We start from the raw sequence: 16,352 nt of genomic DNA, 5'->3' as shown, positions 1-16,352 counted from the left end.
ACCGAAAGGAGGAGCACAGCCTGCCAGCCAGTCCCTGCAAGCATCCAAACCGCTCACTCCAAGTGTGCAAGATCAGTCGTTCTCCTTCTCTACCGCAAACCCGGGGTGACTATGTTGTATCCAGAAATTTTCAAAAATATAAACCGAATTATGTTGCTTAGCTCCCCCTCGGTTTGCATTCTTACCTATTTCTGCATTTCTAAAATCTTTCTTAAAAAAACATACTGAGCAACAAACCCATTAAAACCAGGTGTCTCACAACGGGGAAAAAAATGCCTAAACCACATAAAATTTCAGGGGAAGAAAACCCAGCAACAGTCATATGTCATGAAAATTACCCTTTGGTATTAGGATACAAACTGCTGCATTTTAATTCATTTTGCCATCAAAGACATAGGTTAAAAAAGTCAGCTGTAGAATGCAGACTGATTAAAAAAGGACCTTTTCCTTTGGTGAAAGAGAGTCTCTTGGTGCCTTCACAGTATCACGTTTCAGTACTAAATTTGTATGATGCGTATGTAAAACACATAAACAGCATCATCCCCCGCCAGCTGTGGGAGGATTCATTTCCTCATGCTCCTGACCTCTAATTCGCATTAATTCATCCTGATAAGGCAGCTTTTTTGCTTCCATTAGCATGTTTTCTCAGCCGGCAGCTGTTCGGGGACGTACTCTGTTTTACAGCTGGAGGCGAGTGGGGCTGGGGAAGGGCAGATGGGGAATCACCCCTGCGCACACCGCCGGGTACCACCACCCTGGCCCTCTGCTCTCCTTGCTGCCTCACCCAGCCAACCTCAAAACACGTTTAACCATCTCACACGCATCTTTCCTACCGAGCTCAGCAGGAGACATGAGCTGCTTCCCACCCGAGCTAGCGAGCTCAGTTCTGCAATGCTGTCCAGCACTTCCGACACTGACTATTGATGTAAATTAACATTATCCTTCCCTTTAAAGCTTTTCCTCGCCTCCCACCTGAAACAATGGGAAAGAAACTGGCAGCAGAGAGGAAATCTGGGCAAGAGGTACTTATTCTTTCACGATATGTTGCTTTGTGTATGATATGAGCTGCTACGAATCTCCTTTTGGCAATCAAACTGCTCTGAAAAGCATCATCTCCAGCTCGTTAGCTACTCATTGCTGACACACACCACAAAACCAGCTCTGGCGACTGTTGTGCTAGGGAGGAGTTGTGCTGGCTACCGTCTACCACTACAGACAAAGTACCACACGCGGGGTTAAACATCTCCTTACCCGAGGAGGCAGCAGTGAGCCCCGTGTGATGCCCCTCTCTGCCACGACACCGGACTTGTCCATCACGCTGGACACGTGCCGGAAGGGCACAAAGGGTGGCCCTTACCTTGGCATGTCTTCACCTCTTAGGAGATTACTTTAAGAATATCATCTGTAAACAAAACAGGCCGCCTTCACGTGGGAACAGCTGCTCAAAGAATATATAAAAATCTCTGCCGTCCGTTATCACCACTGTTTGTAGAAAGTTTTCTTCTTCCTATGTAATTTGGGGTCACTAGGAGTTTTTATTGGGAAACTGTACAAGCCTTGGAATGGCTGCAAGTTGCATGTACTGATCTTTCCCCATTTTTTCAATTTTCCCTTCACACAGATTTCTGCGTGTTTCACCGCTCTGGCTTTGGGTGCCTGCGGTCGGAATCAAGCCTTTATGCTTGGTTTTATTTAAGAATGATTTTCCTTTGTTATTGCCAAGAATTGAAGACGACTTAAACAGATGGATGCCCCTACTCCCGTTACCGGGAGGTAAGCGCAACCTCCCTGACACAGACAGAGTGCACAAGTCACTTTCTAGCACTTTTTGATCCATTCCTGCTCAAGTGTCTTTTTTTTTCTTAAAAAAACTGTACAAGCTTTTTCTCAGCAATGAAGTCTAGGTTTTCTTTTACTCGTACACATTTCAGAGCAGAGACAATAAACCCTGTGGGGCAGGCACTGTGGATCGTATGTTTAATTTTATCATTAGGGACTCTTTCCCCATGCGCTGAACCTTAGCTTTGTCATCACGGCCTCACTGACAAGCAGTGCACTTCACGAATGTGATTTCTTGGTTGTACCTTGAATATAATTTCTATACATCTTACTAACTCTTACAACTCTCTTGAAAGTGAGGGATGACAGTTTGTAGCAAACTTATTTCTATTCCTCGCTTTGCCAGAGAACAACTGTTTGGTTACAGCAGATTACGTTCTCCGCTTGTTGCCTACCTATGCTTTCCAGCCCTGTTGTCTAACATGTCCAGTTATGATTCCTGCAAATGCTTTTCGTGTATTAACTCAGCCTTTAATGTAGAGCCATTATTAAATCAATTGTGAAAACTCAAGGCTGGAGACTGAATCTGCCTGGCAACACCCAGCTACCTCATTCCCTACTGAATTTCTAGACACAGTGATCGTTACTGCCCAGGAAGTTTTTGCTGGATGAATGAGAGGTAATGGACGTTAGTTGGAACATGGGAAATTCCGATTAGATAGGAGAGGGGAAAAAAAAAAATAAAAATCTCATAACAAGGGTAATGAAACAGCGGAACAGAGGCCCAGAAAGCTCATGGGATCTCCATCCTTGGAAATACTGAAAACACAACTGCTGAGTTACTATGCTTTGAATCTATGAAACATTGAGACATAGAGGCCAAACAGATAGATGCACAGAGGGAACAGAGAGGTGTCCCAGAATACAGGATCTAATTCACAGCCTACAAACCACCACCTTATTTTTTCTCCATTCCTGTCACAAATTTTGGATGCTCATCTAAGGGAAGAATTGGATTGCTTTTATTTTTTGGAGATGGATGTAAATAACTGCACACATCAGACACCAGCATTCATCACTGAGCTCTGGCAACTAATTGCTAAATTGCACTGCCCAGCACATTAGTGGAACCACACGACCCCGAGTTGACTCGAACTGGGAGGAGAAACACCGCACTGAGCCAACTCCATACCCAACTGTCCAGTCTCCCTGCATGTCTCAGCTGACAGGTGTCATTAAAAAATAGAGGCGAGAGCACAAATACTAAAACAAAGACACTTTCCAAGTACAACATGAATCCCAAAGACCACCTGAGGACGAGTGGGCCAAGGCCAATAAGAACAGTGAGGGCAAAGAAAGCAGATCTGAAACCGAATCGTGGGCTAGCCCTCAGGACTGCAGCATGCGGAGGACACGCGTCCCCGGCCGTGTTCGCCGGGGGCATTCTGGGTTGAGACCAAAGCAAGAGTGGATCCGTAGATCCCAGTAACACAAGTAGCTTCTTGGTAATATTCTGCGTTAATCCGTTGATTCCATGGCTGTACTGACCGACACTGATGTCCAAGGAAGGGAGGTTAGTTCTAATTTCAGGTTATGCCTAACTGGGCTGAGAGCACACTGCCGTCTGCAGTGCAAACACACACTCAAACCCTTGGAGAGGGCTGTAATTCCACTGCACTCAAAGATATTACTCATCTACTTCCATTTCTACACGGGCTTGATGGTTTTCTCATTATTTTTCCTCCGACTTCTCCTCCTCCTTAGATCCCTTCTCTTCCCCCCCCCCATGTATAGTAAATACATCCATCACCAATACTCATTTTCCTTTCTACCGTGCTGTGCTGTCCCTGCTTGAAAAGTACTTTGTTGACTGCCTTTCCTTTCATTAAGCAAACTGTTACCTGAAAAAAAGAAAAAAACTAACCCTGGGCAAACCAATATTCAATCGAGAACCTCAGTGAATCCTATTATGTTCCAATTTTAGAGAAGGCAGCTGATTTAAAAGCAAAAGCTCTAGCAGATCTGGATAAAGAGGCAGGATATCTTTAGATGAGCACAGGCACAGGTTATGACCACCAATACAACTTACACAAGAATGCCTATATTGTAACAGAGCATATTACAGAATGTGCCGTACTAAGTCTCCGCCAAAATCAGTTCCGTCTTTCCCATTGTTACTGGTGCACAAGCTCGGGTGGTGTGCTGTGTGGTATCTAAAACATCCTCCATCAGAACACAGGTCATGAGAAATTCTGCTGAGAAAGAGTTCAGACACCTTCTGGCACGACGACGTCTCTAAGAAACACAAATGTGCCTGGGGAAGTGCTGAGGGAGGTCTCCAGAGAAGGCAATAGTCTTCCCATTCTTCTACCTTCTATTCCAGGGTTTCATTCCCAGGCAACCAGGAGCAATTCCCAAATCATTTCTTCCTCCTACATGTTTCCCACCTGGGACAAAGACACTCTAACCCAGTGCCATGGCAACCCCATCAGCCACACAAGCACTTTGGTTCTTTAGGGAAAATGAAAATTCTGAAAGGAAGCTGGGAGATAAAGGCTCCTATTCCTTGTTTCCCACTGTTAGGAAGTAATTACAAAAATACTTTCATCTCAAGTGCTCTCTGGGTGAATAGGTTGTCATTTAAAAAAAAAAAAACCTATGATGTGAAGATGAAGATAGAATAGGAAAACTTCGAGGACATAAACACGCTGAGTACTCTCCAAGCTTAAGGCTGGTTGTCATCATTATACTATATGAAAAGAAAGTACATGGAAAAAAAAAAAATAAATGAATGAACAGGAGGGAAGATAAATCGAACTCTTTGTGATCAGCTCAGGCAGAACACGATCCAAAACCTGCCTCATCAGCCCACTGACGTAAATGTGAGTCTTCTCGCCGACCCCAGCGGACTTGGATCAGGCCTTTATGTTTCCGAGAAACACAATTTGGATTTTATATTACCATACTCCTGAGCCTGATTCAGTAGAACTTGCAAAGAAGGCCTCCTGGGTGCAAATTTGATTATAAACTCTACGGTTCTTTGCCTGTTCCTATTGTTTCTTGAATGCTTTCAAGAATAAGGTTAATGATCACACATCTTGGTGATGTTTGTCAGCTCATTAACAAAGGAGAACAGATTCTTTTCATCCTGTCCAGACAGAATGATATCATCATTATACTTTCAAAACCTTCCAAGCTCAGGCTTGTCCGGAGAGCATTTCTTTCTGTTCCCAAGTGAAAAGCTATTTTGGTGATAAAATCTTAAAGATTTATTTAAGGGATGTTGTAACATGACAGCCTCATACATTATTCTAGTTTTTTCAGCTTTGTACGCGTAGCTCGTTCGCTCTCTGTCCCCTAGACCCCTCACCCCCCGTACGGAGTCTTTTGATCTTTGGGGTTTTTTTGCCCTTAAGAATAAGTATTTTTTCTTTAACATATGTTATTTGGGAATAATGCTCATGACGTGAACACTGATCGTGAGTACCTGTAGCACTCAACTAAAATGAGAAGCACAGATGTTGTGTCTTTAGGATCAACATTTAAATTACTGGGGAAGTTGAGCTTACCAAACGTCATCCCAGGGCAGTCTGATATGGAAAAGCCGTTAGGACACAATCGTGCGTATTTACACCCATGAAGAGCTCTAGAAATCGTCCTGCTCTATGATAGGATTCCCAGACTATACCTGACCAGATGCTCATCCCAGATGTTTAAAATCAAACATCCAGTGTCTTTAAAAAAAAAAAAAAAAAACAACAGTCTCAGAAGCTGTACTCCTCCCTCCTCCTGGCCCGGCAGAGCCTCCTTTACTGAGCCTCGACACTCACACAGCAAGCAGAGCGTCTTCCCCTCCCTGGAGGAGTGACCCTCGGGAGCAGTCAAATGCTAGAGCCGAGCACGTGCTTGGTGGCATCCTGCGAACTGCGGCCCCACAAGGCATGTCCGCACGAGCAGGGGATGCCAAGTCACAGAGCTTTTCATATGGCTTCTACAGTACTGCAACTACTTAAAGTGTTTTCAGAAACAGTGTAGAGCCTTCCGTAAATTGCCTTCATGATGCAGTACCAGACACGGACGATGCTAAAGGAGTAACACTTCGGAACAGGATTATTCTCCAAGTATCTCACTCATTTCAGTCTAACAATAACCCTTTGGTAGGTAAAACATGGCAACCCATCATAGCTCAAACTAGGAGTTCCCCCCTTTTCATACGGCTGGATTAATGGACGTCAGAGGCTGTTGGCTGCGGAAATAATACCTCCTCCGCCCTCTGCACATCTATCACCTTTTCTAAAGATGAAAATATCCATCAGGGTTGCTGGGCTGCTAAGTCCCTACCGACAATGAAAGTGTTTCTAGGTTTTGCTTCTCCTCCAGCACACGTCAAACAAAAGCACCCTCCACCAGCCAGGAATTTCTATGAAATTCTGAGAGCCGCCTCTGTCTCTGCATTCCTACCAAGCCTAGTGAGAAGATCCTCTGGAGCCTGAGCAGCCTGTCTCAGCCCACTGTCACTTGCTGTAACCATCTACCTGTTCATTCATATCCTCCTACCAGGTTCACGATGGTTGATTCCACCTCACTTCTGAGCAGAGATAGAAATTTTCAACCATTTTCTCAAATTCAGACAAAAGTTAGGGCAGCACACGTATTCTGAAAATGTGGTCTGAGTATTCTTGTTCTAGGTCATGACTACATTAAACATTACAAGCTGACCACTTTTCACATGGTTTCCTGTGTGACTGCTGTCTGACCCAGCTCTTCACAAGGAAGGATAATCAAGAGCCTTTTCTGTTCCCAGGGGAGAAATCCGCTTGACATTTCTTGATGCCGTGTCACATCCTACTATGTTTAAGTGGTTTTCAATAGCTGGGGCTTCCCGAGGGAGGCCTTGACTACCATCCTGCAGAAGAGGAAGAGCTTCCTCTGCCCAGAACTATCCCAGGCTCAGCACTTTAAACCAGCGAGCAGGCTTATCCAGTGCAATGGGGCCTGCAGGTACCAGTTAGGTGGCTGGTTCGTAAAATTATTTTAACATTAGCTAGCCAGGACTAACTGCTTCTTGCAGGTCCCTGCATTGCCTCGCACGAGCACAAGAAAGACCAGGTTCCAAGAAATACAGTAAGACAAGATCCCGTGAATTAGCAGACAGATGACCCATGAAATACAAATAACCGCTCCTGCCACCAGACTGTCAAAATACGGAAAATTATTCACATTTCCCTGCTATCACAGAGCGAGAGAGTAGCTATTTTACAAGCATAAACCAGCCACCAAGTATTCAGGGCCATTTATACGCAAGAGATCATATTCACACCAGACTGACTAAAAAGAGTGGGGTATGAAGAGGCAATAATTAATGAAGGGTTCCTTCAAGGAGTCTAAACTGGGTGCACACAGACACGAAGGACAACAGACACCCACCAGTTCAAAGGGTATCTGTGCCTCCTCTTTAAAGGCTCAGCCTCTGGCGTATTTTCCCTAGCTCCTTACATTGAGAGAGGATGAAATGTGAAAAAAAAAAAAAAAAAGAAAGAAAAAAAAAAAGAAGGGGTGGGAAAGCATATCTTACCACTTCACTTCTATTTCTGAAATACTAACATTTCTTCCCATCTTCTGCTAAGTGTTTTGAGGTGCTCTTCCCTATGCTTAATGAAAGAGGTTAAAAAAAAAGATCCTTAAAACAAGACTTTGTAAGCATTTCAGTGTGCGAAGATGCAGAAGCTCCCCAGCACTCCTAGCACAGACATGCAGAGGGAAGGGAAACCGAGGCCTACCCTTAACTGTTAATAATCCTACAGCATTCCTCAAATGAATGAGGCGGGATTTCCCACCTGATTTCTTGAGCATTTCATGTAACGCACTTCTAAGGACAGCAACCTCCACAAAGCAAACGATGAAAACAACGGGGTAGCGCCCGCCGTGCGCCATCATTCCCTGAAGAGGCTATGGATAGCCACGGGTACCATCAGGAGCCATCAGCACAGGGTGCTGCTTCAGGGGTAGGGTTATGCTGCTGCAAAAGTGGAAAGGCTAAACCCGCACTATCCAGTAGCTTGAGGCATCCTAATATCTCCTCCAGAAACATGGATTTCTGGTTCCTACCTTTCTAAGAAAGCTCGCTGAAACTTCATCACAGATAAATGCAATAAAGGAAAACAGGAAAGAGAAGTAGGTAGGTCATACGTGTGTGCTTTTTTCTATGAGAACACAGTACGTGAACCAACACATGCTCCACTACATTGCCAATGCAGCTAAAACCTGGATCTTAAGATGATACCTTTTGACTTAGAGCTCCTACGCTTGTCCTGTCCCATTGTTTGAAAAATGTCCCACAAATGCCCAAATGTTATAAAATCCTGCAGCAAGAGCAGATGTCCTGTCAGAATGAAAGCTTTCACAACAACAGTATCTTATAAAACTGACTTTTTGTAGAGAGAACACAACACAGTACGTCTTATTTCATCGCAGAGAAAGGCTTTTACGCCACAGTTCCCAGGTTTTATAACAACTTCACTGACCACAACAATTTTAAGTACTTTTTTTATCTTACTGTCTAGTTCACTGAGTCATCTGTCGTCAATTACTGAAACCTTGGATTCTTGTCTGCTTCGGCTCAGGATGTGGCTGAACTTCTACACCGCCAGCAGACTGTGCTCTGCACTTCTGCCTCTGGCCTGGCCACGGGGCACAAGGGGTGGGGAGCAGGGGCAGAGAGATCAAGGAAGATTTTCATGCATCTAGATGCAGCAGCCTACCTGCAAACTGTTTCACAGTGGCATAGCACCCAGATCTATTTCCTGAACTCCAATGTGTGCAAAAGCTTTAAACTGTCCAAAGTAGAATAGATTTCCTGTGAACGTGAGTAACACTTAACATTTATTTAGTTACAAGGGCCGCAATGCTAACCCATCACACAGGCCAAACATTTCCTCAGGCTCCATGGGTTTCAGCACCTTGCTTTAACTGGGATCATGCTTGGATCTTTGAAAGCATCTTGAATATATAAGGACAAAGGCAATGTGACTTACTCCTTTCTTGTGCCTAATCCGAGCCGAGGTGGAAATGCCAAACAGCAGCGCAGACAAGCCTGCTTTATATGATAAGGATAACAAGTACCATAAAGATCAGGCTTTACCCCAACTGGGAGTAGTCAGTAACTGGGCTTAGTAAATGATCATGAGAGGTAGATAAAAGCAAAGAAATAACTCCAGCTGAAAAGTAACCAGGAGGGAAAAATCAGCCAACCTCCATCTAACCTTTTTCCTTGAAAAACAGGAAAGATGGGAAAGACTTTCAGTTTTCACAGCGCACTGGCAAGTGGAGACCTTTAGACACATCTGAAAATTGAAGACTGATGGAAGCTCACCGCTAGAAGGAAACCCATCTAACACATTTTAAGAAACCCTCTTAGGAGAAGGTTGAAGATACCAACAGTAGTTGCAACACCTACAGCGTTCTCACGAAAGCCCAGGCCCACCGTCTGTGCCAGGGTCAGCCAGCGCTCTTCCACGTGGGCGGCTCAGAGGTTCTCCGGCCGCTTTTAAACTGAAAATGAGCTGTACAGAAAAGCAGTTTATCTAGTACATCGAACTGCTTGGCAAGGCAATAATTGAGAGGAATTTTTCTGTGTATAATGTCCATTAGAAAGGAGGTTAAAAGTCTTCAGCAAAGGCAAACTTCAATAAGGCTTGCGCATTTGCTTTAGGTCAACAGGCACAGACATGGACATGCAAGCACCGCTCGTCTGATGTTGTAAATGACCTCACAGATTAGCAAATGACCAAGAGAGTGCCAGAACACATCAATATGGAAGCCAAAAAACCCATACAACATTTTCTATTTTGTAGTGACAGTTCTTCCATGTTAGGTAAGGTTTTAACCAAGAATATAAACTTCCAGGATGGAATGGTCTGGGTGCCTTACAGGACTAGAGCTTGGTTAAAATACAGCAGCAGTCTAGCAAGCGTAAAACATCTCCCTTTTCCTCCCATGATAAGCTGCATGTTCTAGAGGGCTGGGCCATACCTTGGCATCATGGGGCACCTTCAGCTAGGTATGGTTATGCACGTGAGTTTTGCACAGATCTGTGGCTATTACTCTAAGAACTTTAAATTAAAAACTGTCAACAAGCTAGTTGTAAGCACAGTGGTACAGAAGTCAGTGAACAGTTTTCCTTGAATAAGCATTTTGAATTATGGAAGAAAGGGGAGGGAGGAGAAGTATCTTGCAGATGACAGAAAATAAGTGCTAAAATACTAGTTACAGAAAGTAGGATACAGTGACAGAGCCTGGGTTGAGCTCCCTGACAGGCAGATTGAAATATAGACATATTTCATATGAATACGTGTGCAATGCATCAGTAGAACACCTACCAGAGCACATCATGAACACAGACTGCTGGACTGTACCATAGCCAAAGGTCTGTTCATTTTTGCTAGGGGTAGGACAGGCTGGTGACCCAGGATCTGCGCAGCCCAGCTCTCTAGAGCACCAGACGGGCTTCGGAGCCTGGCACATCATGCTACATTCAGCCGTTTTGGGACAAAGCTGGCAAGCCTTGTAATCGAGTGGCAGACACAAGCGCCTCTCCTCTCGTAACCTCCGCTTCCACTTAAAATAAAAAGCTCTACCTTTCTCAGAGTTATATGGGAAGCAGCAAGTTCCCTTAGCCTGCCTATGTTTCATCAAATCTCTGGTTCCTTTCATGATGCTCCTTTCTCACTGAATGCCCTCGAGGTGTCCATATCCACCCTTCTGGTTTTCGGATCCATATGCCAGCATGTCCTGTATTACACACCACATAGATCTTCTACAGCCAAATGCTCAAATCACAATGCACAGCAGCATAGAAAGAGATCCCCTCTGCCAAAGGATGAAATAAAGCAATATACAAGAAACAAGCCTTTTTGGTCAGAACTTCCTGAAAAACAAGAAATCAGCTACAGGCACGTGGCTTTGACACTAACTAAAAAGATTGCTCTAAGTTACAAAAAGGTACTGCTGTTCTTAAGTGCTCCCTCTGACCAGACAAAAGAAGATGGGAAGATGCTGAAGACATGAAGACCCTCAATGGACTAAGGAAACCCCAAACAACATTCAAGGATTCTGAGGTAGGACTCATCATTTACATGTTTACTGTCTCACTAATCTTCATATATTATGAACTGCAAGTCAGAAATTCCTGACCGATTTGCCTCAGCTGTTGCAGGCTCCTGCTAACCTTCCTCATATCACAGCTACCCAGAATTTGCAAAGGCTTCCATGGATTCAAAACACATACAAATAAAGTCTGTGAGCACACGGAAGACTGCAGAGGAAAGACACGGTGAACCCGCCGAAGCAGACCCAGAAGGTCCATCACCAAGTACGCACTCTGTCCAACTGCAGTCTGAGTCTGCCAGCCCAGAAACACGGCGCTGAGCCCACTGCCACTACCACAAAGGCTTATTTCGCACTGCTCAGTCCATCACACGACAGAGACAGACGAGCTAGATTTGAATGACCTTATGGGGTACCAAAAGCAAGGGACTTGTGGCAGCACAGGTCTCGGAGAAAAGCCAGGTCGATGAGCCTGCATGGTCCAGACTGCTGCTGGTCCCCAAGCTTGCTGTGCTACCCCTGTGCCATACTGCAGTTGGCAGCACCGACTTATCTTCTGAAAGACTAATAACAGCCTGACAGGGTTTAATTCAAAATGTCTGTCAATTCCTGCTTGCTTTTTCAGAGGCATAACTCCAAAACCACACCAAATAATTTAAGTCCGTAAGGACTGACAATGAGGGACTGCCTGATTCCTCACTGTTTAATATTTGTATCTAATTCTAGGTCTGTGTGTTGAATGTAGTTGTTGTTCTCACACCCTTTTATGTTCCAAGAACACATGAACACATGTGAAGTACAAATAGGAATTTGAGAAGCTGAGAGATGTTGGAAAAAAGGCAGAGCACTGAAGGGGAATGGAGCTGCCCTTTCATCCTCGGCCCACGGTGTCAAACACCTCAACATTCACTATGCAATGCGTTGGCTTGTAAGGATATGTATAATATTAGAAATGGGACGAGGAACGTACAAGCAAATGAATTAAACTACACAATAATTATTGTCAGATGGACCAACCACATTATCTTCAAGATGGAGGGGAATCCTTGGATATGTGAAAACATATCCGATCAAGACAGCTGCCTTCAAACTGCATTAATTGCAACGAATAGAAGGGGGAAAACAGTATCAGCCATGGCATAATTTAGCTATTACTCAGAAAGAAATAGGACCCTAACTTAAAACAGAAGTTGCATGGACAGGCGAGCCTTAATAACAGCTTAGAACATGGCAGTCATATGGGTGTTTCTATTAACATCTCATGTCCCACAATATCTCCCCAACGTATGCAGAGCTCAGACTTGTTTCCAGTTAAATGAGTACAAACTTTGCCCTTGGTTTAATGAAGGAATTCACAAGCATTTTGCAACATTTCTTGACACGAACGCTTCGCAGCTGAGTTCTGTTCTAGATGAAAGCACACGTGCGCTGCTCTTGACAGAGGTACTGCCTGTATCACTGACGGCATATTTCAGCAAAACGCTGAAACGCTTTCTTTTCAAACAGCTCAGTCAAACCCGCCTCTTTCAAAAGCTACCGCAGGCTAGAGTTACCTGGAAGAGATTTGTAAACAGTCAACACAGGGGTACCGTACCTTCTGTATGGACGTCAGGGAGCGTGTCGGTGGGACGCTGCGCTGCAGCTGATCGCCTGTACACCATGTGGATTCTTCCCTTCTCCTCTTCCATTTGCTTTCCTTTTTCCAAAGGCTCAATGAAGTATTCATCCTTATCAGTTCTTATCATTCCAGCCTGGTGAGGAAGAGAGAAAGCATGCCAATATGTCATTTGAGAGCCTAAAGACCTGGCCCGATGCTTTAAAAAACAAATATCAAGAGGGGTGAAGCAGCATAAAACTTTCAGCATATTACTGCACTGTAAGACTCAAATTACCGCCGGGTTGCCTTTGCGTGGACTTCTTGCCAGAGGCAATATCCCCTGCACTCCGAGGATGTTCATCTGGCTGAGGCCACTGTTCGAAGACATGAAGAGAAGACCTTGTCTATGTGTGACATACAGTAACCCTTCAAAAACAGAACCAAGACTGAAGCCATAAGGGCCTCTACCATTTGTACATTATGCATAGCTTATTGTGCAACATAAGCATGGCACGCCGAGCACTCATATATTTTCTGAAACCCCTACGGTTCAGGCCCTTCACCAAAATCAGCACAAGCCATAGGGTTTCCTACTTAAATGATCACATACTGTTCTCCCTGTAACTATGAGCCTATGGACAATTCTTCAAAACCCTTTCTCCTTACGTCTTCCACCTGTAAAAGCTGCGGGACAGGATGGTGGACAAGGCAGATTTATCCTGGTGATTACCACAATTAAACTCACTGGAGTAAGTCACACCCGCCTAAGTCCAGTTTAAGGGAAGAGAGACTCATGCTCAGGAGGAAAAATTTCTGTGCTGGCACTTGAATATAAGTCACAGCAAATAATGGTGAAGGAAATCTGGTGACACGCTTGAGGAAATAGCCACTTAAAAACCCCTGCTTGTATCTAAGGGCAGCAAGACTGAACCTCTTCTGCAACAGCCAGCGAAAGCAAGAACATCACATAGGGGAGAAATGGATGTAGAGTATTTGAAAATACTGGAAAACAGTATTTTGAGGAATCTGCATTAGACATTAACATACAAAACATGAATGTTTGTACAAAATGCAGCAGAGCACCTACCAACGGGCATTAGCCTTACGACTTTTATGCAATGTTGTCTCCATCTTGCCAGTAAGGGGCAGCGGGACGGCTCCCAGAGCACCTCCCCAGACCCCGCCAGACCCCACCGACGCGGTTTGGCGGCAGAGGCTGCCTGGCTGCGGGCAGGGCCGGGCAGAGCGAGCCTGCCGGGGACTGCAGCGTGCCAGCGCCCCGTCCTGCGCAGCGGCGGCGCCGGGGCCCGCCGTGCCGGCCGGCCCGTCCGACGTGCTGGGGCGGGCGCCCCACGGCCAACCTAAGGCGAGGCTCCTGCGAAGTTTTTGTGCTCGAGTTGAGGCGCGAGCTCTGCTCGGCTAAAAACCAAGGCGTGCAAAGCCTCCCGTCCTCGTCCCACCTGCACCAGTCCCACAGGTGAGCTTTGGTCTTGTACATCTATATATAACAGGGCAGGATGAACCTTGCGTTACAGCCGCCCCTTGCTTGTTACCAGCCGAGTGATGCGTTGGTTTTTTCCATAAACCAAAGAAGTCCCTACAAGAGAGCTCAGTTACCATAAAGTAACTGAAGATTTCACTACAGGTAAGGTAGGAATTACAGTTATGGCTTTGACTGCAACCAGAGACACATACAAAGTATGAACCAAAAAAAACCCACCCCCAAAATCCCCGAAGGAGATGAACATGACAGTTCTGCAAACTGCTCCAGGGCCTCCCCAGCCCCATTATTTAAGGCAATGCTACACAGTTGTTTTTTTTTCTTTCCTCAACAAACGGAGATCGTCACACTCCGAGCTTAGACAGTTTACCGAATGCGAGTAGGCAGAATTGTGAAGGTATATGACAGAGTATAAAAGCTAGTATTTTAATACAGATATTCAGAATGTCACAAACAGTACTTCACCGCAAGCTTTCCATGCTCTGTGTGTTTTCTTACAACTACACTCAAATTCTCAGTTAAATCAATTTCTTCAAATATTGGCTAAACTACATAAATCTAAACACTACATTCTTCCTTTGTTTTTGTTACGTGAGCAGCAGTAGTAAGCGAGATTTTTTGGTTGCAATAACTCAGGTTAGCATCACAACTCAGTTTTTCATGTGGCTAGTACACATAATTAGACTGGGAATTAACACGTCCCCTTTGCATGTTAATGGCTGGCTTGCTTGCCATTTTTCTGAGCAGAACTAAGTTTCGCACCTACAGTTGCTATGTTACTGGCGTAGACATACAGGGTTTTTTGTAAATAACCCATTTGCTATGAAGCTGTGGCCTGTGAGTTGAAAGTAGCTCTATCCAAAAGCAGCGCTCAGTGCAAAAGCGAAGCTTGGATTCGCTTTCCAGCTTCCATGTGTACACTTTTTCTTCTCCGTGTTAGATCTACAAAGGAGGAGCCACAATTATGGTTTTGAGAATGGGTGTGCCTTGCTGTGAAAGGAATATAGGAATAATCTGCAAGCATCGAGTCCAGTTTCCATTTTCACAGCTCTCCATAAAACACTTTGACAGACCTAACACGTTCCACCCCGCTTAAGCCGCAACTCTCTGTCTACTCCTCAAACGCCTCCTAACTTCACAGACGCTGATAACCTGGACGTATCAGTATGACACAGAAACAGTTGCTATTTTAAAAGTCTAATTACTCATCACGAGGAACAGTACCCAGAGCGAACATCCCCTTTCACCTAATCACGCGGTTCACGAGAAAAAATAAAATAATGCAAATTTACAAAGTAAAACCACTGAGATGAAAGGCATCGGTGCAGGCTGACCTTTCCCTGCAAACCTAAACCTCCAAAGCGCCTGGCAATCGGGCACCACTACTGCAGCACACCCGGGCTCTTCTACAGAAGATGCACGGCAGCCTCTTTGCCTTGGCACACGCCTGGAATCACGCAGAGAATAAGGTCCTGCCCCTTTTCCCAGCTGGATCCCACTTCAGTCAGACTGTATCTTGTACCCACCTTTTTTTTTTCCCCTTCTAAACCAGCTGTTATGGATGATTAGTTATACAGGCATAAGGTATCTCCCTACCTTCTGTTCATTTTTGAGGTAGTGGCTAACCCCAGTGATTCCAGGTGATTTGAACTGCGTTGAGGGGATTCGTGCCCACAATCACGAACAAACGTGACAATTTCTCCGCAAAATTTGCAGATGGAGCTGAAGGGCTGATTTCCAAGCAGTCATCCCCAACACGGGGTTCCTAGAGAGCAACATCTCCTGCAGATCCAGCGCGAGAGCAATGACCTCCAGCACCAGGCACAACCTCCCCCGGCACCGCGGAGTAGTTAATTGAACATACGAGCTGCCAAACGGCTCCCGCAGACCAAAGGCTGCTCACACAGACCATCTACCAGACGTGGCACCACGCTTGGTGGGTGAACGGTGCTCCCCACAGTCCCAAGAGTTCCCAAGGAAGAATTACAACAGAGAGGAGGCAAATGCGGTTTTATAGTCAAAGGGCCAAACCTGAAGGGCCGATGAAGGAAAAATCCCTTCCACGCCTTTCAGCCTTGTTTTAATCTGCTTCGTTTGCACGTATGGTTTTCTATCACCTGTGTGGAGGTTGGATATGCTTCCCATGCTTTTGAATGACTAATTTGCCCACGCTTTGGAGACACACACCCTTGCTTTGCTTCACCACTACAGTAAACGTAACTATTAACATACTCTGACACTTAATACATAAGACTTAAAATCACTATGGTGCCGTATTTACAAAGCGTGTTGTAAATAACAGCAGAAAAAAATTTATAAATATTGTATTGTTTTTCCTTTTATTGGAAAATGATATTTGGAATCACCTGG

At 44.9% G+C, this 16,352-nt stretch overlaps 1 protein-coding gene across 4 annotated transcripts in view; it reads right to left on the bottom strand.

Moving 5' to 3' along the window:
- Positions 1-16,352, bottom strand: part of ADAMTS3 (ADAM metallopeptidase with thrombospondin type 1 motif 3) — a 133,509-nt gene that overhangs the window by 72,178 nt on the left and 44,979 nt on the right. For all 4 annotated transcript variants that reach the window (XM_075089955.1, XM_075089957.1, XM_075089954.1 and 1 more), the window contains one exon: positions 12,479-12,635. In XM_075089955.1, the coding sequence (XP_074946056.1) occupies positions 12,479-12,635 (157 nt within the window). The remainder of the gene's footprint in view (positions 1-12,478; positions 12,636-16,352) is intronic.

The sequence above is a fragment of the Phalacrocorax aristotelis genome, chromosome 4, assembly GCF_949628215.1.
Source record: "Phalacrocorax aristotelis chromosome 4, bGulAri2.1, whole genome shotgun sequence".
Lineage (NCBI taxonomy): Eukaryota > Metazoa > Chordata > Aves > Suliformes > Phalacrocoracidae > Phalacrocorax > Phalacrocorax aristotelis.
This window is presented reverse-complemented; position numbering and strand designations above follow the sequence as displayed.